Consider the following 21,153-nt stretch of genomic DNA (forward strand, 5'->3'; position numbering starts at 1 on the left):
CTGAACAACTGTTATGCTTCTTTTTTAAATTTGCTTCTTTGGTTAATTTCTTTCCTTCTCTGGTTAATTTCTTTTTGGCTGCCGTTCACACTTAGACCAGGCTTTAAAGGGTAGAGGTAGGATGGTGACATAGGCCTGAGGCCAACCAGATGGAAGGAGGGTCAGAGGAAAATCCCAGAGAAGGAAAGGAAATTTAAGGGCCACCCATTCTACCTGAGCAGGGACTGTGAGGGTTACAGGTGTGTCGAGACCTCATTCAAGTCCCAGAGCCACCACTCGGTGGCCTTGGACAGGTTGCTTCATCTCTCTGCCTCAGCTTCCCTTTCTCTGCGGTGGTGCTGATGTAGAAATCACCTCCCCGAGCTGCAAGGATTACACGTCCCACTGGGCTAGAGGTGCTTGGCACAGTGTCTGACACATGTTAAGCATATGTCACCAGTGAGCACAATTATTAATTCTCCCTTGAGAACTTTTCTCTGTCCACGGCTTTCATTTCAACAGAGGAGGGCCAAGAAAATATATAGATATGATGAAATGGCTAAGACTGTTGTGCTTTAATTGACAGAAAGACCCTATGTGGCAAGAAGGAGGACGAGAGCCCTGGGGCTGGTCGGGGGAAGCCTCTAGAAGGAGTGTGAAGCAGAGTTTGGTGAAGGAGGTGGCAATGGCTGAGACCTCAAGGAAAGCGAGGGGTGGGCAGGCTGAGAAGCAGAGAGAACCTGGTGACTGGGCACTTAGAGAAAGAGCCAAAAGCTATAAGCAGGAAGCTGGGAGTTAGGAGGGGAGTTTCCTAGGGAAGCAGAGTGGAGAAACCAACATTTGTGGAGTGTCTGCTGGGCCCTAAACTCTTTGCATAAACAATTTAACCCTCGCAGCAGCCTGTGAAATATCCTCATTTTGCAGATGAGGAAACTGAGGTCCAGAGGCATGAATGAACTTGCCTAGGACCTGGCAGGGATTTCAGTCCCAGCCTGGCTGGTTCCAAAATACCCAGGCCACACTCAGGTTGGGACACTGCCAGTCCAGCTTCTATGAGGCCCTAAACCAAACCAGTCCTGCCTTGTAGTCATCTGTCATTCCCAGAGCTCACTGAGGTCACTGTCCCCCTGCAGCTCTGGTTAGGCCCCCAGTCTTAAACCATACCTTGAATACTACCTTGATGAAACACTTGAATCCCACAGACCCAGACCCTGTGGGCTCTCAGAGCTTCCATCAGGAGCTACAGGCCTAAAGAGGAGGGTTCTCTGAGCAAGGAGGGCCCAGCAGCAGCCTCCCTGGGACTAGAGGTCCTCTGCGCACAGGGCTCCGTGTCTGCTGCAGTTTGGGCTCAAGGAACCGCTATTTGGAACAGCAATTCAGACAGGACACCAGAACTGGCAGGGGCTTGGGGCTGTCACGGGGCTCCCAAGAGCACCCGGGGCCCTCTCAGATCCACCATCTGAGCAGAGGGCAGACTAGGCTTCCCACACATTCTTCCAAAAGCAAAGGGCATCTTCCATCGCCCACCCCGGTGTGCCGTGAGCTGCATTCCCAATTCCAGAGCCCCGTGGGCCAGCTGGCTTTGTGAGGTCTGTCAGGGGCCCATTTTGTGAGGAGCTGGCGCTTCCCCGGGGCAGCTGCACGTCCCCCAGCCTTCCCGGCCCCGGCTCTGCGGGAGGGAGTCCAGAGAGCCAGCGCTGCAGTTCTGCCGGTTCCTGCGGCTCGTCCCGGTGGGGGCGAACACAGCAGCGAGTTTCTGCCACACTGCGGCCCGCACCTGCTGCACTCCCCTCTGCGAAGCCAAAGCTTTGGCTGGGTAAGAGGCGGGTGGGAGGCAGAGCTGGAGGAGGGGGCGAGGCGGCGCTAGAGGGCAAGGAGGGGGTCTGCAGCTTCTGTCTGGCAGCATCATAAGAATAGCAACACATTTCCCACGGGGCTGGATCCCTTCTCGGGCCTGGGAGAGCTGCTACTGATTGTTTCCTCCTTGGCTACTTCTTACTGTTGGCAGGAGTCTCTCATGACCGCTCCTCAACTTCTGCCCCCGGTTCCCCGGCCCTGGCAGCACCCAGCTCAGCCCTCCACGAGGTTCTGGTCTGTAAGCTGAGCTCTGCCAAGGGATGGGGTGCTTTCCTCGCGGGGACGGGGCCGAGGCCCCGGGGCCCCACTGAGAGGACAGCCCGGTGGTGGCGGCGGGCGGCGCGCCTCGCCTGCTCGGGCCCCCGCCGGCCCCTTTAATTCGAGTTCGCTGGCGGCCAGGTGCGGCGCTGCGTGGCGCGGTGCGGCTGCGGGCGGCGGCCGGGCTCTCCTTACGCGCCGCCGGCGGGACTGCAGAGCCGGCTCCCGGCTGGCCGTCCGCACCCCGCCGCCGCCGCGGTTCCGCCGGCGCTTGCGGTCACCCAGAAACATGGAGGCTCCGGGTGCCCATCGGGAAGGGTAAATGGGTGTCGGGGCACTCGGCTGCGCGTGCTGCCTCCCCCTGCCTGGGCTGCGGCGCCCAGAGGGGCTGCGGGGCACCGGGCGGCGCAGCCGGCAGCGCGGCGGGCTCGGGCTGAGTCCGGGGCGGGCGAGTCTGTGCCGACCATGGCTGCCGGCCCGGGCCGGGGCGGGCGAGGGGGGCTGGCGTCCAGCGGAAGGAGAGAACACGGAACGGGCTCGGGGACCCTCCGGGCAATGCGGGGCGCGGGGCGCGGGGCGGGGGGCGCAGAGAGGAGCTGGTGGGTGATGGGAAGTGCAGTGACAGCATAACCATGTCTGGTAAATAGAGCCGGTTGGTAGGACCCATATCACTTGCGACGGCCGGGCAGCGTTCCCCCCTCCGGCTCGGAATGAAAACGGCTTTTCGGCAGAGAAGGGCTTTTCCGCCTCCCTGGGGCCGTGGGCTGCCGGGGTGACACCGCTCTTAGGAGGGAGGAAGCCAGGATCTGGGGCAGCAGCCTACTCCCCACCCCCAGAGTTTAGGTTCCAGTGTTTTCCGAAGGAGATCGAGCCTAGGAGCTCCCTCGGATCCTAGGGGCAAAACAGCTGGGCTGCGCTCGGGCCCACCGCTAGAGCCCCCTCCGGATCGGGCAGGAGAGGGTTAAGGTGGCGCTGACTGCCGCGGCCAGCTGGTGGGTCTGATCCACTCGCGCGGAGCGCGCCCGGCGGAGTCCCGGCCGGAGCCCGGGGCGATGGGGAGAGGCCCCGGACCCCTCCCCGCCCTGGGGCCGGCAGGATTGGGCCGGCAGGGGGCCAGCCCGGAAGCCGGCTTTCTCCAGGCTCCCCCCTCTCGCTGCTGCCAAGCCGCCTCGAAGCCCGGCTGACTGAGCCTTGGTTCTGCGCTCACTGCCGAGGAGACAACGTGAGGGATTTTCTCTTGGGGAGAAATCGGTGGTCGAGCGCCTGCCCAGTTCAAATGCCACCGCGCCCGGAGGGAGGCCTGCAGTTTAGGGATCCCTGAGGGAAAGTAAGTCCTGGGACCAAGCCAGCCAGCTTTTGGAGATCGACCTTTCTATGTGAGGAGTCTCCCTAAGTGAGCTCTGAAGGAGTGTGTGTGTGTTGGGGGGCCAGAGTGGGGAGGAGCCGTTCTTCTTCCAGGACTCTGCAGAGGTCAGAGCTGGAAGTCAGGTTGCGGCGGCGTAGGAAGCCCTCCCCTTGGGAGATGCTGTGTCCTGACCTGGGGGTGGGAGGCTTTGCCCAGAGTCCCTCCTGATGGCTGCGGAGGACCAATGGGGCATCTGGCTCAGCCCGGGGAGGCCCCTGGAGGAGACAGGCCCAGCCAAGTCTGAAGGCTTGTTCCCTGGGAGAACATACTTCCAACTGATGTAAGCCTGCCCAGAGGAGGCTGGGAGGCTGAGGGATAGTTCTCAGGTGTGACACCAGAATGCAAGGTGGGCATGGAAGAGAAGCTGCCAGCGCCCTCCTAAATCTTGGCACCAGCTGCCCAAAAGCCCTGATTCCACCTTGTTTTTTCCAGGCAACGTCACACCTCCTGAGGACAGCCAGGAGGACTCTGGCTTTTGCTGAGCATTGCATCTTGCCTCCTTCTTTTCAAAGGCTCCAGACCCAATCTCGGTTGTCCTCGAGTCCTGTGTGCCCTTGACCAGGCATTCCACTGCCCCTCCAGCCCAGCCCAGTCCTGGAGCTCACCTCCAGGACCTGGAGCCTACCCTCCTGCCCAGAATGACTCACCATTATTTCTAGCTCAAGTGAGAAGACGTGATGGGGAATCAGGCTGCCTGTTTGTGTATCTAGGATTCCTGCAGCATCGGATCAGTTCTGCAAGGAAGAGAGCTGCAGATTCCTGCCTTGCCAGGTAAATCAATCTATTATTTAATAACAGCCATGTATAGAGTCATTGGGGTGTGGGCAATGAGAGAGACCCAGGCCTAAGGTCCACCACTGCAAATACCTCCCAGGGTGCAGGTATCTGCAAGACGTTAGTTCACTGCCTGGGAGAAGGTTCCCTTCCAGCCTCTGATATGGGGCTGTGCTCCAATAAGCCTGTGCAGTGCAGAGGGACCTGTACCAGACACCTGCCCCCAGTGCAGGGCATTCCAGAGCTTTCTTGAGAGACCGCCACCTCCTCCCCTCTCATCCCCAGCCAAGCTACGAGGTGAACATAAATCTTACTTTTTTGTGGTGGTGGTCATATTTTTGAGGTTCTTGGCTGAGAGATGAGAGAGAAAAAGCAGCAACCCAGGTCGAGTTGCCAATGCTGAGTGGTCTTATGTCCTTAACTACCTCTGTCTTTCAGCCAAGCGGGGCTATCTCTCTGGCTCTCAGAGAGACCTGGGGGCTCCCCTGCAGGAGCGCAGGCCGATGCTGCTGTGTTTCCTGGGGCCGTAAGCAGCACCCTGAGCTCCCTGCCGCCAGGCAGCTAGAAGGCGTAGCGAGAGGCGCTTCTCTTGGTTCCAATTATGACAGTGGCCACCGGAGACCCAGTGGATGAGGCCGCTGCCCTCCCTGGGCACCCCCAGGACACCTATGACCCAGAAGCAGACCACGAATGCTGTGAGAGGGTGGTGATCAACATCTCAGGGCTGCGGTTTGAGACCCAGCTAAAGACCTTAGCCCAGTTTCCAGAGACCCTCTTAGGGGACCCAAAGAAGCGGATGAGATACTTTGACCCTCTCCGGAATGAGTACTTTTTCGATCGGAACCGCCCAAGCTTTGATGCCATTTTGTACTACTACCAGTCTGGGGGCCGGTTGAGGCGACCCGTGAATGTGCCCTTAGATATATTCTCTGAAGAAATTCGGTTTTATGAGCTAGGAGAAGAAGCAATGGAGATGTTTCGGGAAGATGAAGGCTACATCAAAGAGGAGGAGCGTCCTCTACCCGAAAATGAATTTCAGAGACAGGTGTGGCTTCTCTTTGAATACCCAGAGAGCTCAGGGCCTGCCAGGATTATAGCTATTGTATCTGTCATGGTGATCTTGATCTCAATCGTCAGCTTCTGCCTGGAGACGTTGCCCATATTCCGGGATGAGAATGAAGACATGCATGGCAGTGGAGTGACCTTCCATACCTATTCCAATAGCACCATCGGGTACCAGCAGACCACTTCCTTCACCGACCCTTTCTTCATTGTAGAGACCCTCTGCATCATCTGGTTCTCCTTTGAGTTCTTGGTGAGGTTCTTTGCCTGTCCCAGCAAAGCCGGCTTCTTCACCAACATCATGAACATCATTGACATCGTAGCCATCATCCCCTACTTCATCACCCTGGGAACAGAGCTGGCTGAGAAGCCAGAAGATGCTCAGCAGGGCCAGCAGGCCATGTCACTGGCCATCCTTCGAGTCATCCGGTTGGTAAGAGTCTTTAGGATTTTCAAGTTGTCCAGACACTCCAAAGGTCTTCAGATTCTAGGTCAGACCCTCAAAGCCAGCATGAGAGAATTAGGCCTCCTGATATTCTTCCTCTTCATCGGGGTCATCCTTTTCTCTAGTGCTGTCTATTTCGCAGAGGCCGATGAGCGAGAGTCCCAATTCCCAAGCATCCCGGATGCCTTCTGGTGGGCAGTCGTCTCCATGACAACTGTAGGCTATGGAGACATGGTTCCAACTACTATTGGGGGAAAGATCGTGGGTTCCCTATGTGCAATTGCAGGTGTGTTAACCATTGCCTTACCTGTCCCCGTCATAGTGTCCAATTTCAACTACTTCTACCACCGGGAGACAGAGGGAGAGGAACAGGCCCAGTACTTGCAAGTGACGAGCTGTCCAAAGATCCCATCCTCCCCTGACCTAAAGAAAAGTAGAAGTGCCTCTACCATTAGTAAGTCTGACTACATGGAGATCCAGGAGGGGGTAAACAACAGTAACGAGGACTTTAGAGAGGAAAACTTGAAAACAGCCAACTGCACTTTGGCTAATACAAACTATGTGAATATTACCAAAATGTTAACTGATGTCTGATTGAACCCTACCTATTAACATACTCACAGCTCAGTGGAACTAATGCAGATATTGCATAATAGCCTGCATTGTAGTCAGTGTGTTCTACAGTGTGTATCTGGTTCTGCATGGAAAGCAATAGTCGTGCAAGTGACTTTTGATCTTTTGATTTTTGATTTAGAACACAGAATATGTATCCATGGCTTTCATGCAAATCTTCATCACCGGCTTAGGGGTTTCCAAAGATGGGGGTCACCTATGGAAGCCAGGATTTCAGAAGGACACATTGAGGCCACCTCATAGCAAATACAGAACCTACCACATCAGTGTCACCTTTTCTTCCTAATGAAATGCACACGGCATCTCGGAGATGCAATTCCCCCCACCACCCCACTTGAGCCTACCTCCCCCTTCACAGAGGAAAACCACGGTAGCTTAGCTTTAAAGTTCTGGTAATTATTCGAAAGGTCTTTCCCATTTTTGCATTGAAAAGAACACACAGTGCTGTGTGTTGGAATTACTTTCTGTGTCACAGGCTGGGGGTTTGTGAATTGCAGTTGCCAAGCAGACGCTCCGGAGGCTTGTGTTTCATAACGGAAAATACTGCATTTGGTTTTTTCTCTGCAGTGTCGATGTGAGGGAAGCCCAGGGGAGGGACAGTTAGGATGACCGAATGTGAGTTGTCAAGTTTCACATTTGCTCCCTTAGGCCTACCGGGAGAAGCTAACAAACCAAGGGACCTCTCAGCTTCAGATTTCACCATTTTTGCAGGTTTCAGGGTCACAGAAACGTCTGATTTCTTCGTTACACTGGAGGTTGCAGGCATCTGCTTTCCTAGTGCTGGGGCCCAGCTACACTGACACTGCAGTGACATTTACCAGTGATGCGATAGAGCTGCATGGGTGTTTGCTGCATGAATCTCAATATTTAAAACACAGGCGATAACCTGTTTTCTTAGTAGCCTACACAGTATTCATATTTAGAGTATTAATAGCCTAGGAATGGCATTGAACGAGGGTTGTTTTTTTTTTTTTCCCATCAGAATACAAAAGCCCTCAATCAGGAGGAAAAAAATAGACTGTTTGGAGTGGGGAACCAAAACTTCTGGCCCTCCAGCCTACCCCATCCCTGTTCTTCCAAATGGGGGCACACAGCTCTGCAAAGCCAGGAGAGTGAGCAGGGAAAGCAGTGTCTAAACACCTCATGTGACTGCACCTTAGGAATTAACCTAGTCGTGGGCATGACTGTATAGCTGACTGGGGCATCTCGTCCTGAGGAAATGCGGACCTGTGGATCCAGTGTATATAAATATGTATCGAGAATCTCTTTCACGAATTCCTCTACCTAGCTAGCTATAGAGAAAATTGCATTTGAACCTTGTATAAGCTTATGCAATATTTTTGACACAGGGCAATATATGCATGTGTTTGACTATGTGCACTAGAGTGTATATATATATATATATATATATATACACACACATATATATATTTATATATACATATATATACATACATACGTGTGTATATGTATATATGCACACATACATATATAGTCATTCTCTGGAGTTCAGGTTCAGGAGCAAATCCACTGCTTGGTGGGTTGGTTGTCTCAGAGGCCTAATGGGTTAATTTGTCTCATTGGTCATCCCACTGGGCCTAGGTTTGCTGCCATTGCCTCAGACACTCCAGTCTTCATGGATTCTTAGATGTTTGAATTGTCTTTCTGCCCTCCATGTGCTGCAGCTTCAGCTTCTCATGGCTGAAGCTTGTCTTACTGAGTGCACAAGGGCCCTGGGGCCCTCACAGCTCCAGCTGTCCTGGGCCAGACCTGACCCAGGCCTCCTCTCTATAGGCCATCATCTTCATCATCTCCATTCTCGTCTTTCCCCACCCTGTCCGGTTTTAATTTAAGACGTAGAATGTATTTACCAATATAGAACATACACAAGAGACCTACATATACCATGAATGAAGACACAACCTGCAACTCTGATGCAAAATACACAAAAGCAACATGGTCATTTGCCTCTGCATCGGTCACTTTCATGAATCTTTCCCCAAAGAGCCAGAATGGATCACCTGCTTTGAAACCAAGGACACTAAGGAGGAGGGCTCCTGGGGACCCAATTCCACAGGTCTGGGGTGAAAGGAAACCTCCTCTATGTGGAAATTTCTGAAGTCCAGGACCAAGGGATGGAATCCCTAGTTGATCCACAGGCATCATGTTCTCTCAAGCTCTCTCCACATTAAACTGGCAACCAGGGCTGCTTAAGAAACCAAAGGCTGGGTACAGAATCATTCCCCACCGCCAGAACAGGCTGAGAGTGACGGAGCACTGCATAGCCTAAAGGTAGAGTTCAGCTGGCCCTGGAATAGGTGGAGGTGGGGAAGCCTTTGCCTCACAAACTGGGCTTCTTTGCCTTTCAACATAATAGCTTAAATTTCCGAAACACAGCGAGTTGTGTGGTCAGGCTGCCCAGCCATGACTCCAGCCCCGGCCTCACTGTTGGCTCTTCAGCACCTACAGTTACCCTGGGGGGGTGGGGCACCAGCCCAGGGTGCTCACTAGTTCCTGGTCACCCACATCCCCAGGGGTCTGCAGGGCATCCCAGGCCCAGCGCAAAGCCTCTGTGCTTCTCTTCCTCCCTATATGGGAGGTGGTGCTGCAATTCCAAGACATAGGGGGAGGGACGCAGACCTTGGGAAAATAGATGGTAAAACAACCCATACCTAAGGCCGAGGTTGTGGGGTAGATATTTTATCCCAGTGTCCTTGACCTGGGGTTATAAAATGTTCACCCGCACCGGCACACAGACATGCACACCCATCACAAAAGAGATCTACGTTGTTGCCATACACAAATACAAAACATGCACCACACATGCAAAATACACAGAGACCAAATTAATGAAAAGGGCACTCAAAAGATATATGGTTATACCTATATCCAAAATACGCACACTCAGCACAGACATGGAATGTACTTACCAATACAGAACATACAAATACCTACATACACCCCGTACAAACCTGCAACTCAGATGCAAAATACACAAAAACTACATGGACACATGGGTATACATACAGAATACACAAAAAATACTACTATTATTTCTGCACACAAAATACAAACTCGGTTTATACACACAATACATTTATTCATATTACGCACACAAAATACAGCACACACACCCAAGAACACACACACACACCACACATGAAATGTGTACGTATACTCAGATCCATTGTTCTGCCCCCATAGCTATAAATTAATAGGCATAAACAAAAGATCAGATTTAATCATCTTTCCCTAACCTGCGTCTCTCCCCCTCAATATCCTTCAGGAAATCTCTTCCTCTAGTCTCTTCCCCCGCCTCACTCCTAGATTTCAGAAAAATCACCCCAAGGTTTAAAGCAAAATATGGGCCACCATTGTCAAGCAGATCTCTGATTAAGACTGGGACTCTCTTAGGGTTTCTACCTGTTCACCTGCCTCCCACCAGAAACCCTGGTGCCAAGTATGGAAGGACCTGGGACAGCTGACGGTCCATTAATATACACCTCCTGTCCCTGTCCTTCCCTTCAAAGCAAGTCCACACAGACAACCCAATAGCCCAGTCTCCCCTGCTCCCAACCCCTGGGATCTCTGGATTCAACCCTGTCCTCTTGAAAGCAGTGGTGGCTCAAGAAACTGCAGGGTCGTAGGCCCAGAACCAGAGTGAGGATGCGCCCAACATTCCTTCAGCCCACAGACCTTATCGCCCCTCCATCCCCAGTGGCTTTGTCAGGGAGCTCAGTCAGAAAGTCGAGGCCATATGTAGACTTGTCTCTTAAAATGAGTCACCTTTACTTGCTTGTGGCATCTCACTTGCTCTTGGGCATAAGCCCAATGGAGTCAACTCCTAAGTCCCCTCTATGGGTATGCAATGCCAGGCAGGCTTCTTCCCCGGCCCCGGCTCCACCTGGTTGCCTTGCCTCCCATCCGATGGCTGTACCTTGAGGAAACACACACCAATTCAGCTTAAGTAAAACCTGATTAAGGACTTAAACCTAATGTTACACAAGCAAACAGCATCTTTTTTTCAGAAGACCTGATTTGTATCCTATATTCTAAGGCCAGATTGAAATGCTTTGTAAGATTACACGCTGTTTTGGGTTACACACAGAGCTGGCTCTTCCCACTAGTGGGACTAGCTGAGAGCTGGGTGCGTTTTAGCAAAGGCTTCACCTCAGATGGAAGTTGGGGGGTTGAAGTCAGGTATCAGATCAGGTCTCTACTCCTGCGGCCATCCAGGATGTGCCCCACTCTTCCCTCCTGAAGATGGTCAAGCTCCCAGTCTCCATGGAAGAAGCAACAGCCACAGGGGATGAGCATGTGGGTCCAAATCTGCACATTCAGCGCAACATGCTGGGCCTTTCAAGTGTTTTCAAGTCAGGATACCAATTTTCCCTTTAACTTCAGCAGGTGCCTCCATGGGCTCAAACTTTCAAGGAAGTTGGAGTTCTCAGGAGTCTAGAGAGAAAGAAGTCCAGGAGAGGTTGTCAGGAAGAAAGAGTACCTGAGCTAGTCATATTTCAGAATTAACTTTTCAGGAGCTGAAATGTACCTAAGGTCATAATGAAGGTACTGTGCTTCCCAAAGCTTCTGTGGTGTTTGACACACTCTTCCTTCCTCTCTGCTTCCCTCTGCTCCTCTCAGCTGGGCCTCCGAGGATGGAGTAGGCATGAAACCAGGAGGTTAGCCCTGAAAGGGGGCCCCAAGTGAGTGTGCCTCCAGACTCCATTGGTCTGGTGTGGAAAAGGCTCCCAGGAAAGCTTTGTTGGCCTGAGCCTCCAGCCTGGGGGCTCATGTGGCCACCCCGTGTGGAGAGGGCTGCAGGATTAGCTTGTCCTGTCTGCTCTCCCTGGATCTCTCACTCCATTGTAGTGAGGTCTTTGGCCAACTTCCTTAATCATGGTCAACCATAAAATATCAGTGCCACGCCATGTTGAGAGAGGGCAGGCTGGGGGTTCAGTGCTGCCAACAGTAGCAGAGAAGAGAGGTGGAGGCTGACTTTCCCCAAAGGAAACTATAGGACAGTTTGCAAATTGCATATGAGGGTAGCACCAGACCCCCCCATGGCAGGTGGGAGGAGTACACTGCTTTGAATTGTTTACCCAGGTGTGGGGATGGTGAACCCTGCTCCAGCTCTGGCTCTCCTGGGGCCCATTGTCATAAGAGCCTCTATCTGGATGATGGCTGCCTGGTCTGAGAGGGCTGGTCTACATAGGGTGTAATTTCCAGGGTGCTCCTTGGTTACACAGTGGAGGCTTGCCCAGCCTTGGCAGAGTGTCCATTGCCAAGTTTGAACCCATGACCTCAACCTCATTAGCCACCTGAGCCAACTAGCAGAGTGCTGGATGCTGGGAGGTGTCCAAATGGCTAATGTGACCATTATCTTGATCCTCAGACTTGGCCCTTGTTGAGACCAGCCCTGTTCTCTCATCAAAGCAGCAAGCAGGGACAGGTGGAGGTAAGGGATCCCTGACAAGCTGGGATGGGTCTCTTCCTCAAACAAACCTAGTTCACTTTTCCCTTCTTTCTGCTTCCTTTCCCACCAAAGTTCAGCTCCATCTCTCATAGTTTATTTTTTAAAGAGGAAAAGTGCAATAAACTAAATAGTGACTGTTTTCTTTAGCAATAGTTATTTCAAAATCTTGTTCTCAGGACTGAAAAGTGATAGTACCTGGATGCTCAGATAATGCCCTTAGCTTCTGGGCATTAGTTCACCGTCTCTGTGGTTCCCTCTTCTTCCCACACGGTCACATGACTCCTGCCCTCTGAGGCTCTGACCCTCCTTTGGAATGTAAACATACACTGGTTCAACATCTGCACAAGGAAGGTCGGGAGAAGGCTTTCTTTGTCACTCTGACTCGTCCCCGTGTGCACCACTCTCTGTCTCCGTGTGCATCTCCGTCCCTCTCTCCCTGCCACCCGCCCTTTCTGCCTGCTCTCACATGGCATTCTCACAACCTCTAGGCACTGAAACCTTGAGCTTGAGTGACCTCACGCCAGCCCATCTCGTGGACTTACGGTCAGACTGGCAGGGTGTAATGGAAGCCTGCAGGAAAGCGCTTACCAATAGATAAGAATAAAGCATCCTGAGCCATTACAGAAGATCATTTCCATGCACTAAAAGCCATTACTTGATCCCTTTGTTTTCCTCCCTCCCCTCCCCTGGGAGATGGATGCTGGAGGAATGTGGCCTGGAGGTTTGCACCTGGGATGCGTAGCCTGGGCAGATTTGGGGAATTGCCCTCTGGCTGTCCTTCAAAACAAGCTGACTTGCTTAACCAAATGGATGCCATGAGAGCTGTGGAGGGAAGCAAGTGTTTGTGGGCAGAGGTCTACAGGGATAGTGTTTGTGGGTGGTTAGGGCATGACAGTAGTGAAACAAAGACCCCACCACCCAAGATGGTGTACTGTTGCACAGATATTTGCACATGTAACTGGGGACTTTAGAAGAGTCTCCTTTCCTGAAAAAAATCTGTGCGGTTGAATTTTCAGACTGGACAATCAGGGAAGGCTGGCAACGCCAGGGTCCCATCCCATTCCTTTTCAATCTACCTTGCTCTATACGTGCGTATACAGCAAAACCTCAGTTAACTGATGGGGAAATGCTCAGGGAAGGGAGCCGTCCAGATGGCTTTACAATTATAGTTTTTTGGGTGGGAATGGGAAAACGTGTTTTGGTTCAACCTTTGTTATGAAAAAGAAAAAAAAAAAACCTTTCCTAAGTAGGTTAGTATAAACTTCCCTGCCTTAGTAAGTAAAATGTTTGAAGCTGACAGAAGACCTTGCATTGCTCAGGGTCAACATTCTCAACCTCAGTGCTCGTTGCACAGAGTGTGGGTGGAGAAGACCAAAGAAATAAGCTGAATGTCTGCTGGCTGCAAGACGTCCCTGGAAGTTGGCTATTTGGGCTCATCAGATAATGCCCTTGCTATCATTTGCCTCTTTCTACTGAAATTATAGTAAGAAAACATAATTCTCATTAGTCGAGGTTTTGTTTAATTGGTCCTGAGTTATCACAGGTTTTCCATATATACATATATCTGTGTATATATATATATGTATAGTATATGTATATATGTATGCCACTGTTTCAAAAGTTATACAGGTATACACTGACCGATCCCCTTAGCTTCACTAAAATGTGGAATACATTTGGCAACCCAAGAAATAAACTGCATTTATTTGAATTTTTTAAATGACCTTCCTTTGCATTCTCACCGTATCTCCAGTTCAGCTCTTTTTCTCCAGCGTAGGGACCTCTCTAGAAGGTAGTTCTTTCATAACAAAAGATCAGGCTCTAGCATCTTTCCCTTCCCTCCCATGTGGCTGCCTGACTCAGGGGTAAAAGGGAAGTCTGATCTAAAGGCCAGGTGCTTTATTCTTTGTTCTGTCTGCCCTGATTGGCTGTAACCTCATCACTGAGGACCTGAAGAGTTATTCCAAACTTTGTAGCTCTGTGGGAGGGGAAAGCTCGAAGACCTGGCAAAGGATGGATCTGTTTCCCTCTCTCTTTGTCATTGGTGGTAACCTAGGCTTGAATTTCATGAGATCTGAAAGTCACATTTTTAATGAGGAGCTAAAGAACATCTCTGTCCCGTGGAAGACGAGATGTGTAGCAACCAATGGAACTCACGAACCCATCCTCTTGTTGACTCTGGCCAAATCTAGGTTGCGGTGTAGGCAGTAGAGCACCCATAATTCAGCTGCCTCTTTGGAGAAACAGCTGGGTCTAAGCTGAACCGTGCTGTCCTTCTCCATCTCCCTGGCCGTGTGTTGGACCCATGGGCGGTACTTCCAGCCTCACCTCCTGCATTTGACTGTGTGCGCTCTACCTAGACAGGGGTGAGAGGGGCTCCTCATATCTGACGCAAGTGGGGTGGTGCAGGGGTGCTTGCCCTTTCCCAACATTCCCAGCAGCCCTCTGGTCTGGCCAAGTTGGCAGCAATCAGATAATAGAAGCCCATAAACCAGACTTAGCATGGCCAGCTGGTAAACTGGAGCAACTGAGGCAGCCTGTCCTGATGGCCCCTTCTTACACCTCCTGAACCTCAGCAAGGAAATGAATATAACCTTCTGTGCTCCCCTGCACTCCTGAAATAGTCAGATATGTTCCAGATGAGTTTGCATTTGAGAACTGCCTGCATCATTCCGCGGACAGATGCACAGGGCAGGTGTAATTACATAATAATGTGGACAGCTGCTGCAACATCTAGGTAACTGAGGGCGGTGTAAATGTGGCAGTGCGCTAGGACCTTTGGTAGCTACTCAAAGGACTCAGTCCTGGGTCTGTTCTCTGTCTTCATGAGAGGGCTGTAAGCCCTGCTTCTCCTTGAAAATGATTCCCCAGACACTCACTTTGTATGAGCACATGAACACTCTGGGCTGCTAGAGAGAACAAGAGAAGGAGCTGGGGGGAAGAGGATATTCAGGGGCTCACTTTGCTACCAATTTCCATGTCAGCTACTGACACGCCTGCCTTTTTAGCTTGTGAAGGACAGGGCGAGGACTGTGACCTGCCAGGTAGGGCTGGAATGGAGCAAGCTGCCACAGGCTAAGAAGTGAGAGAGGAAAGCATGGAGAGTAGCCTGGCTGGCGTTGGCGAGGGTGAGTGTCAACTCCAGAGGGTCTGAACATGCTCCGTGCTTGCCCCAGTTCTGCCTTCACGTGGGATCCAGCGACCCAGTTTCCCTTTGTTGTCGTGCTTGGATGATTCCTTCATTTGAAGGGCCCCAGGAAGCTGGAAAGTCCCATGATCGAGCTCCAGCCTGCTGAGCAAGCAGTGCCCGGGCCAAATTGGCCTCTGACTGGGTTTCTGCATCCCTGCACCCCTTGCTCCACTAAGGGTAATCTTGGAACAGTCAGCAATCAAGGAGGATTCTCTAGTTTTCATCAGGGACACAGCTGTAAAGCTCATAAGTGCACGATGCTTTTTCCTTTTCTAGACCTGTGTGCTTATGTGCTTATATAGGCTGTCTCTGGAGATTTATATATTACACGCACATAGATATAAAATGTAAAAATGGCCGCTCACTTAGCCTCACACAGCACAGATTCTAATTAGGGTTTGCACTGGCTTCCTCTCTGCTCAGGCATGGCTCCACAGCTGCCCTCCGTGTCCTAGCTCTAATAATTTCTGAAAACTCAAAAAGGAGAGGCAGATAAATAAGCCTCCCTGGGATCAATAGGAGAAGGAACTCCAAGGCTGACGGTAACGCTCCGTAAGGATGATGCCAAAAGGGAACCGGGGTCTCCATGGTGATAAGAGGCTGGGGACCAGTGAGAGCTGGAGGCGGAGCAGGGCCTGCGGGGAAGACTCATGGGAGTTGGGAGTCATTTAACTATTTGGTTGCTTCATGAAAATTTAGACACCAGCTATAACCACATTGCAGAGGATGTATAGGTATTATCATTCTTGCTGACATATTCTGGAAGCTTTCAGCCCCACCAACACTGCCCCGCCCAGGACTTCTGCAGCTGAGAGTTCCTGTGTCAGTAGGGTCTGATATTTGTACATAGGTTATACATATATGTGTACATACGTGCCTCAATGAACATTGCCTGTCCACCTGATCATAGGTGTACATAGACTTCATGGAGCTCCACAGTCTTTTGTAAATATCAACACAAGTAAATAAGTATATAAATATATATTACTGAGGATTTATTTTAACATCATTCTGTGTGAAATGAAAAAGCAAATAAAATTTTTGACAGACCCTGATCGTTTCCACCTTCCTTCTTGCCCGACTAGATTACCATCTCTCCACATGCGCATGCACTTGCCTCACTCTCTGTCCAGTCTCTGCAGCCATGAGGGCCCATCCGGAGACCGGAGCAGAACAGGAGAGGGCTTTCCTGGATGCATCAGGGACCACCCAGGCCGTTTGCCCACCTGCTCATCCTGAGAGCTCAGAGCACATGAAGCAGAGGATGTGGATGGGAGGGTAGGGGCGGGTTTGAGATTCCTCCCCCATTGTATGTGTGCTTCTTGTGTCTTTTGTGGAGCGGGGGATGTGTGGGGCAGGGGGACCCGGTTTGAAAACCAAAGGCGGTCAGACCCCTGGGAGTCACTGAACTCCAGCCGCACCCACCCCATTTGCAGACCCTTTCCTCAAACCCACCCTGATTTCTGCCCATTCGGGCCAGTGCCTCCCAAGGAGGAGGGGCCTGGTTCTCCAGCCATGCAGTGGCGCCTCCTTGGAGAAGATTCTGATATTCACACACCCACACACTGCTGAGGCATTTCCTCTGAGGGTTGTCCATAGCTCGTCCATAGCTGAACTCCCCAGCATTCAGATGGCTCAAAAGTGGCCACGGTGTGGGTGGGACAAGTCCTTGCCCTCAGCAGCCACCAGCAAGCACATTGCACCCCCCCACCAAGTCTCTCATTAATGATCTCCAGTTATACCCCTTCCAGTCTGCCACATTCTGCCCCTGGGAAACTGGCCAGCTGTAGCAGCTGGTCCTCCAGCTCCCTCCTGATCTCAGCTTCAGAAAGCTTTGTTCAGGGTAGCAGGTACTGAGGTGACAAGGGAGGTGATGATGAAGGAAGGAGAACAATTTGGGACGACAGCTGCTGCTGGCACCCTTACCCAGGGGGCATTTCATCCAGCATGGAGTGGGAGTGTGAAGTGCCCAAAAGAGCTCTAGATGTCTGCAGACCAGCCCCAAGCAGACTAGAGGTGGGGGAGCGGGGCTCCATGCCCCAAGGAAATGGGACGCGAGGTCAGTCCCTCCTGCTGGACGGGGAACTCCCGCCTCCAAGGAGCTGAGAGCTGGCAGCAGGGGAGGGTTTTGTCCATCCCCGAGTGTTTAGATTTTGTTAGGTAAATACATGAAGGGGAAAGTGAAGGGGAGCGGGGATGTGTGGAAGCTACAACATCCAGGTTCCCATTCTTCTCTCTGCCTTGGGACGGGGGCTCATTTAGTTCAAGTGTAGACCACCCCTGCCACTTAAGCACACTGGGCCCTTCCCTGCCGGGCCTGCAGCACCTGCCCTGTGTACTCCCCACCACAAAGCCTGGGACCCCGGGCTTTGCCCAGCTGGTTCCTCCCAATGAAGAGAGGTTCTCGGGGGTGTGTGCGTGAGGGGGGACAGCCCGCGTAGTCCTGGGGCCAGTGTGGTGGACTGAAGGAGCAAAGCAGTGTTAGAACAACTGAGAAGTTAAATTAAGCCCAGAGAGAGAGGCTCTAGAGCCAAAGGCTTGGGTTTGAATCCCAGCTCCATCGCTCACCAGCTCTGAGACCCAGGCATACTACATCACTTCCTGAGCCTCAGTTCCTCACCTCTATAAAGGAATCCTGATGCCTACCTTATCTTCTGAAGATTAAACGAGTGTGCCTGGCACTTATTGGGAGCCCAATAACAATAGCAAATGCCTCCTCTCTCTTGGATTCCCCCTCTGGAAAGCTCTAAATGGGCCAGGATTCTAAGAAAACTAAGATGTAAAAGTTAAAGGAGTTTCAACCTCTTCGGGTCCAGAGGTTCCTCATCTGGGCTAAGAGGTACAAGAATTGACGTCAAAGGCTCTAGAAAACTCCTGAAACTGCATACAACACACTGTGGTATGGTCATCTCTCCATGGAGAGTGCCCCACTGTCCAAGGCCCCCAAACTTAGAACGATTAGTCAAACTTAGACCCCTCACCTTCTCCCCAGTGTCCAGGAAGGAAAAGTGATTTTCCCAGAGTCATTTTCACTTATTCAAAAAATTCATTTATTTAAAATATATATTTTCACTTGGTGCTTAGGATCCTCTGCCCTTGTGGGTCTTCTAGGGCAAGACAGAAATTCACCTGCAGTGAGTTAGTGGCCGACTCAGAGCCAGACCGGCTCCTGGGACATCTCTTTCCATTGATCTGTCCCCTTTGCAGCAGCTGTGCCTGGGCCTCAGACCTTGTGATCCAGACCTGAAGTTTCCCCAGGAGGATTTAGCACAGCAGTAAGGAAAGGGCTACATATTTTGATGTGAAATTAGTGCTATTGAAATGATACGTAAACAAGGCTAGTCTGTATCTCTTTGATCCAAGGACTGGGGCATTTTTTAATCTGACTTCTCAGCTCTGATTATCCTCTCCCTTCTTTTCACTTAGACCCACCCCTCACTCAGGGCAGTAAATACACCCACAAATCATTGGCTTACCCAGAGAAATGAAGGCTCTTTGGCCCTGTATCTCTTCCAACCTGAACATCTCTTCCAGGGCTCCACGCTTAATGGTTTATCGTGAAGTTAGGAGGAAAATCTCCCATCTGCAGGGATTCCTGTACCCAGGAAAATCTGCCCTTCCTGCGGCCTGTTCTGATGGAAGAGTTACACTCTTTTCACTGTCATCTGGGGAGCCACCAACAACCACAGCCACTCTGTTTCAATGGCGTGTGGTGCCTTCTCTCTCCCAGCCTACAGCAGGCATCTTTTTTTTTTTAACATCTTTATTGGAGTACAATTGCTTTACAATGGTGTGTTAGTGTCTGCTTTATAACAAAGTGAATCAGCTATACATATACATATATCCCCATATCTCCTCCCTCTTGCGTCTCCCTCCCACCCTCCCTATCCCACCCCTCTAGGTGGTCACAAAGCACCGAGCTGATCTCCCTGTGCTATGCAGCTGCTTCCCACTAGCTATCTATTTTACGTTTGGTAGTATATATAAGTCCATGCCACTCTCTCACTTCATCCCAGCTTACCCTTCCTCCTCCCCATGTCCTCAAGTCCATTCTCTATGTCTAAAGCAGGCATCTTCAAGTATCCTGTAATCTCTGAATCCCCAGCATCTGACATAGTGCCAGGCACAGTGAATATTCATTGAAGAAATTAATATCTATATCACATAGTCACCATGGTGGCCGAGATATCTGGGCCATTGGGACAGCAAAGATATGGCTATATCCTAGGACCCCCTTTCTCCTGTGTCTCTCTGGGCTTATAAGAGACCTCTAATCCTACTTCTGGGTCAGACTGGACTTTAGGTGGTCTGAGTCACCTGACTCAAATGGTGCACAGTGAAGATGCCACACATCTCCTAATGCCCTGTCCCCAGCACACACTCCCACAGGTCCCAGAGAGATTGCCCTCCAAACAAAGCCTGCCCAACCCCATACCAGCCCCAGGGCCAAACCCTTCCCATATCCTGAGGGACTAGTGTCTAAAGGGTTCCTATAGGCTTCCCAAATTCTGAGGCTGAGAAGATCTTGGTGTTTTGGGAAATGCTGGACGTTGGAGTCAGAGTTGGGCTCCATTCGTGGCTCTAGTGCATAGTACACTATATTATCTATGTAACCTTGACAAGGGAGGTTACATTTCTAAACATTTTTTTCTGTCTCAGGTTGAGGTTAAAATGCATATCTCACAGGGTTGTCATGAATTTTTTTTCAAAAAACTTCATGTGTGTATATATATATATATATATATATAAATTATGCTGTATGTGTCAGGGGCTTACTTTGTGCCAGATACTCTGCTAAATGCTTCACATGCATTATGTCAATTGGTTCTCACGACAGTCCTGTTAGGTGAGTAATTATCTATATTTTACACATTAGGAAACCAAACCTCAGAGAGGTTATATAACTAGCCCAATGTCACACAGCTGATAAGCGGCAGAGCCTTTGTGAGTGCAAAGCCCATATGGTAAAGAGTATGACTAACGATAGATATTAGTCCTTCCACCACCACCACCTTTTTCCTCATGTGGTTGAGGGCACATGGATGAGTCTCATAAGAAGACAAACATAAAAACTCATCTGCCTTAAGGAGCCTTGATACAATCAAAATAGCCCACCCAGCCTGGGTGAGCCAGGATGGGAATGGCCTCAATCTTCTCTCTAAGCCCTGTCAAACTGAGCCCTGAGACATGGCATCAGGGGTCTGTGGGATGGGGAAAGGCACCAAGCTCAGGAATAACTGTCTCACTCCCCATTTCAGCCCCAGATTATCTAAGTAGCCAAGGCAGCAGGCAACAGACGCCATCCATCTAGGCCTTGGCATGCCCAGCACCCTTACTCGAGCTGGGGCCAGACCCCTTAGCCACACTGTGCCATCCCCACCCCACCTCTTTTCTATCTGTTCCTAGTTCTCCTTCTTAGCCAAGATGCTTGAGATGGTGGCTGTGCCTGAATGGAGGAACTCTCAAAGGGTGACATGGGGACAGAACCACCTGGGGGGAAATAGACATGTGAGGATGCACATGGACTTACACACACATAGTCAGGCAAACCACCACAAAGTCCGAGGACCTGCTTTATCATTCTTAACCTAACCTCCTTCAGGCCTTAACCTTTGTAGGCTATGTTATCTAAAGCTATTGAATCAAAAAAAAGAAGGGCTCCTCGTGCAAAGTGGGTAATTAGGCTGACTGAATAAATGATTCAAATCAACCAAGATGTGAGAACCAGCACCCACATGCAGGCATTGTGCTGGGCCGTTTGCCTGTCTTAACTCATTTAGTCCTGGCATCAACTCTGTGAGATTATTGTCACTATCTCAATTTTCAAAGGAGGCTCAGAGAGGCAAAGTAACTGCCCAAGCCCACACAGCTAATGAGAGGCAACTCTAGGACTCTAGGACTCAGATCCAAGTCCAGTGCCCTTGATAAGATACCACAGGCACCCAGGTGAGGTCAACTTCAGCTGGGTCTCACAATGACATTGCAGCAAAAATCACCAAGGACCCCAATTCTGTCCTTGAACCCTTTTGATCTCTGAGAGCCTCCAGGAAAATATAGGGATGAGGCATTTGGGGAAA

The 21,153-nt window shown here is 50.9% G+C and overlaps 1 protein-coding gene across 2 annotated transcripts; it reads left to right on the top strand.

The window, feature by feature from the left end:
• Window positions 1–4,874: 4,874 nt before the first annotated feature.
• Window positions 4,875–6,374, top strand: KCNA2 (potassium voltage-gated channel subfamily A member 2; the record flags this gene model as incomplete). Of its 2 annotated transcripts, XM_081218308.1 has the most annotated exons (2): window positions 4,875–5,768; window positions 6,103–6,242. In XM_081218308.1, the coding sequence occupies 2 exons, from the start codon at window positions 4,875–4,877 to the stop codon at window positions 6,169–6,171; spliced, it is 963 nt and encodes a 320-aa protein (XP_081074434.1). The 2 variants fall into 2 exon arrangements, with proteins under 2 accessions (XP_081074434.1, XP_081074433.1); XM_081218307.1 differs by having other exon boundaries at window positions 4,875–6,374.
• Between the last annotated feature and the right edge of the window lie 14,779 nt (window positions 6,375–21,153).

This window comes from Mesoplodon bidens, assembly GCF_964165515.1.
Source record: "Mesoplodon bidens genome assembly, chromosome: 2".
Classification (NCBI taxonomy): Eukaryota; Metazoa; Chordata; class Mammalia; order Artiodactyla; family Ziphiidae; genus Mesoplodon; species Mesoplodon bidens.